This window comes from Carya illinoinensis, chromosome 10 (genome assembly GCF_018687715.1).
Source record: "Carya illinoinensis cultivar Pawnee chromosome 10, C.illinoinensisPawnee_v1, whole genome shotgun sequence".
NCBI lineage: Eukaryota > Viridiplantae > Streptophyta > Magnoliopsida > Fagales > Juglandaceae > Carya > Carya illinoinensis.
In genome coordinates this window covers 13,971,358-13,976,170 of record NC_056761.1, presented here as the reverse complement: position 1 = coordinate 13,976,170, position 4,813 = coordinate 13,971,358, and the positions used below count along the sequence as shown (strand labels likewise).

The window sequence follows — 4,813 nt, the reverse complement described above, 5'->3', positions numbered from 1 at the left end:
GCTCTAAAGGTCAGCCTCTTCAAAAGGTGATCAGCCACGGCAGTGAGCAGAGTATCAAGCCGAAACAAGGTTCTTCCAGAACTAGTAGCCTGAGTGGCCGAAAAAGAAAAGGAAAATAAGTTTCAGAAGAAGAAGTGGTCACTAGGAAGAAACACGATGGGTTGGGAACCCTTAATTCCGAGCTATTGGCGGTGGCTGAGGATCAGCCCCGCCAAATGCAATGAAGTTTTTCAGTTGGAACCCCCGTGGGCTTGGGAACCCACGGGGTGTCCGAACGCTTTTTGACCTGTTTACGAAGGAAGATCCCGACGTGGTATTCTTGCAAGAAACTTCTTGACGGCATCTCAATGGGTTTTCTGTAAGTATACTCTTGGCTTTAAAAACTGTTTTGTTGTTGATCCTATTGGTCGTAGTGGTGATTTAGCTTTGTTATGGAAACATGATTGTGATTTTCTTGTCATTAACTATTCTAAGAACCATATACATGCCTCAATTAAGAATTCCCTGTTTGAGGGGGGGGGGGTTTAATTATGGGTATTTATGGCCATCCGCAAACAGAAAGGAGGGAGGAGGTGTGGGGCTTGATCAAATCTTTAGGGTAGGGAGTAGTTAGTCAATGGTTGGTCTTTGGAGATTTCAATGAAATCCTCAACCAATCTGAGAAAAATGGGGGGGCATATAGAAGTGAGAGACAGAATGAGGGGTTTAAATCTGTTTTAAATGAAAGGGGGCTTAGGGATTTGGGTTTTTCTGGGAGACCTTTTACGTGGTGTAATAGGAGGGAAGGAGATGTGATAAGTGAGAGATTAGATCGATTTCTAGGCAATACAAAGTGGTGTGAGGCATTCCCCTTTGGGCACGTACAACATGGGATGGCAGCATATTCGGATCATATTCCGATATGGCTGGATACAAATGGGGGGCTGATAAGGAAAAGGGGTAAGAGGCTTTTCAGGTTTGAAGCAATGTGGGTAGGCAATAAGGATTGTTCAAGTATAGTGGAGAGGATTTGGGGGGAGGGAGAAAATTTTGCTCAAAGTAACCATCTTATGGAAAAAATTTCTAAGTGTGGAGGTGAGTTGGCACAATGGAATAAAAGGTCTTTTGGTAATGTCCAAAAAGAATTGGCTTCGGCCAAAGAAAAACTAAAAGGGATAGAAAAAATGGATCCAAATTTCCAAAATACTTCTCTACACAAAGAAGCCAGGGAGGAGGTCCAGAAATGGTTGGAAAGGGATGAACTTATGTGGAAACAAAGGTCTAGAGTGCAGTGGTTAAAAGAAGGGGATAAAAATTCGCGGTTCTTTCACCATAAAGCAAATGCTAGGAGGAAAAAGAATTGTATCCATCAATTGCAAGATGAATGTGGAATTTGGAAAAGGGGAGATCAGATGGGGTTCTTAATTGTGGATTTTTTCAAGAATTTATTTTCTTCAGATTCTCAACTAGAATTTCCAGAATGCTTTTCAGAAGTGGGGGTGAGGGTATCTCCTCAAATGAACGAAGAATTACTTCTTCCGTATGTAATGGAAGAAGTTGAGGTGGCTATTCAACAAATGCATCCCTGGACAGCCCCTGGCCCTGACAGTATGTCTCCTGTTTTTTATCAAAAATACTGGAGTAAGGTGGGAAAGTCAGTTACTATTTTTGTCTTAAATGCCTTAAATAATGGTGTTTTTCCTAAGGAGCTAAACCATACTTTCATATCTTTGATTCCTAAGAAAAACAATCCCTCCAAAGTGTCTGATTTTAGGCCCATTAGCCGTTGCAACGTCTTTTATAAGATAATCTCAAAAGTTATTGCAAACAGGCTCAAAAAAATTCTTCCTATGATTATTTCTGATACTTAATGTACTTTCGTCCCCAGGAGACAAATTACGGATAATGTTTTAGTGGCATATGAGACACTACATTATATTCGCAGTAAAAGAGTGGGTCGGAAAGCGTATATGTCCCTCAAATTAGATATGAGCAAAGCGTATGATAGAGTTGAATGAGGGTTTTTTGAGGGGGATGATGAAGGCTCTTGGTTTTGCTCATCAATGGATGGAGCTGGTTATGTGTTGCGTGTCTACAGTTTCATTCTCTGTTCTGGTAAATAGCAGTCCAAAAGGCCCGGTTTATCCTTCTAGAGGCATTAGGCAAGGGGATCCCTTATCCCCTTACCGTTCTCTTCTATGCACAGAAGGGCTTATTAGCTTATTGAAAAGGAATGCTAATGAGGGAATGGTGGAAGGGGTGAGAATTTGTAGAGGGGCACCTTGAGTGAACCACCTATTATTTGCGGATGATAGTCTGATTTTTTGCCAAGCGGATGTCTCTACTAATGCTAATATTCTATCTTTGCTGGAATTGTATGAAAAAGCATTAGGGCAATGCATTAATAAAGAAAAGACTTCGATGGTCTTTAGTAAAAATGTTCATGAGGATGTGAAAGTAAACATTATGGCAATGTGGGGTGGGAGTAATACTCAGCAATTTGAGAAATATTTGGGCTTGCCTCCCATGGTAGGGAGATCAAAACAAAGAGTCTTTGCTGATATTAAGCAAAAACTGTGGCAGAAAATTCAGATGTGGAAAGGAAATTTGCTATCTCAAGGGGGTAAAGAGATCCTATTAAAAGCAGTAGCTATGTCCATCCCGACATATGCTATGAGTTACTTTTTACTCCCTAAAACCTTATGTCATGAGATGGAAATGATGATGGCCAGATTTTGGTGGGGTAATCAAGCTCAAGAGAGGAAAATTCATTGGGTAGGGTGGCAGAAATTGAGTGTATACAAATTTAGAGGAGGTCTGGGTTTCAAAAACTTATATGACTTCAATATATCCCTCTTAGCTAAACAGGTGTGGAGGCTTCTTACTAACTGTGATTCACTTCTCTACAAGATCTTCAAAGCAAGGTATTTTCCAAAGAGCTCTTTGTTTGAAGCTAAGATTGGTTTTAACTCATCATACTTGTGGAAAGGCATTCATAGTGCCTTGCCTCTTTTGAAAGCTGGATGTGTAAGGAGAGTGGGGAATGGGGTGGAAACAAATTTATTTAAAGACCATTGGATTCCTGGTATTCAACCATCAGTCTTGCTAGGTGAAATGGTAGGTCATCCACAGGAGAATCTACAAGTGTAGGATTTAATGGATAGTAGTTCGGGTTGGTGGAATGTTGATACATTAAAAATTCTCTTCAATCCAAGAATAGTATCTCAGATTTTAAAAGTTAATGTGGCTCCAAATTATGAGGATTCCTGGTATTGGTTAGATGAAAAAAATGGATCCTTTTCAGTTAGAAGTGGGTACAGATATCTTTAAAAGTCCTATGCTCTAAAAGAAGGGGAAGGGTCTCGGGTTCAACTACTAGTTCCCTTTTGGAAGGGTCTGTGGAATCTGAAAATCCCCTTAAAGATGAAGATCTTTGTATGGAAAGGTTTTTTAGAAATTCTACCAACATATCAAAATCTTGTGAGGAAAAAAATTCTGGAGAGTGATGTATGTTTGTTTTGTAACCAAAGTAAAGAGGATGCAGCTCATGCCTTATTTTACTGTAGTTCTATCAACTCTTAATGTATCCAAGTTCAACCTCTGCTGGGGGAGATAGGTTGTGGGAAATCTTTTGGGGAAATTGTGCTGGAAGTAAAGGAAAGAGGCAACGAGGAAGAGGTTTTGAAATTTATAGCAATGGCTTGGGGCCTTTGGTATAGAAGAAATAAATTTATCTATGATAACACTTCTCTTCAGTTTTCTTCTGTTGTTTCTACAGCTCTATCTATGCAATCTGAGTTCAAAAAAGCATAGCTTTTGGAGAGCAGCAGCCGAGACATCCCAAAGGTCCTAATCTAGAAACCTCCTCCACAGGGTAGCTTGAAGATGAATGTGGATGGTGCTACCTTCGGTGAGATTGATAAAGCTGGAATTGGTCTGGTTTTAAGAGATCATGAGGGCAATGTTTTAATGGCTTGCAGCAAGATAGAGCACGTTGTTGCAAGCTTTGAATTTATCGAAGCCATAGCAGTGTTGCGAGGCCTCCAATTCGGATTGCAGTGGGGCATAAATAAGTTGGTGATGGAATCTGATTGTTTGCTTTTAATTAATGCCTTAAATTCCTCCTCTGAATGTTTATCTGATTTTGCCTATGTAATAGATGAAATAAGAAGAATTAGATCTTATTTCCAGGAAATCTCCTTTGTGCATGTATGTAGGCAAGGTAACAAGGTGGCGCACGGTTTAGCAAGATTTGCTAGGAATGTTGATGATGTAAGTGTTTGGCGGGATGGGTGTCCTTCGTGTATTTCTCAAGTAGCATGGCTTGATAGGCAGGTTTATGTAAGGACTTGATTTTAATGAGATGAGATTATCAAAAAAATATAGAAATTTTAGTAGGAAGAGCATGGTTCCAAATAAAAGAGTGAAAAAGGATAGTGAATGAAATGAGTATAATGAATGAAAAGGAGATAACGAAATGAAATGAGTAGAATCTATCTGGTTTGGATATTTTAGAGAAATGAATGGAAAGTAATTAATAATCTTATTAAGAATTATAATAAAAATGAATATTTTGTAACATTATTATTAATATACTGAGCAAAAAGAGTCATTATTAATGTGCCTTTTCTAAATTTTCTTTTCTAAATTAATAAATTTTACTTTATTGAGATGAAATTTCACATATCATATTCACTCGATATTCATTCAGATGGAATTTCAAATATAATTTTCTTTAGATAATTATATGATCAATATGCAATACAATTGCAACCAAACAATATAAGTAACAAGGGATTCATTTCGGTTATCCTTTTCGCCCTTTACAGTCTCA

General features: G+C 38.6%; 1 protein-coding gene across 1 annotated transcript; it reads left to right on the top strand.

Moving 5' to 3' along the window:
• Window positions 1-2,400: 2,400 nt before the first annotated feature.
• Window positions 2,401-3,129, top strand: LOC122278451 (uncharacterized mitochondrial protein AtMg00310-like). The gene has a single exon (XM_043088640.1). The coding sequence runs from the start codon at window positions 2,401-2,403 to the stop codon at window positions 3,127-3,129; it is 729 nt and encodes a 242-aa protein (XP_042944574.1).
• The last annotated feature ends 1,684 nt before the right edge of the window (window positions 3,130-4,813 follow it).

Bases quoted from the DNA above. Each gene is read 5' to 3' on its own strand.
- LOC122278451 (XM_043088640.1), top strand. From the start codon at position 2,401: ATGGTCTTTAGTAAAAATGTTCATGAGGATGTGAAAGTAAACATTATG.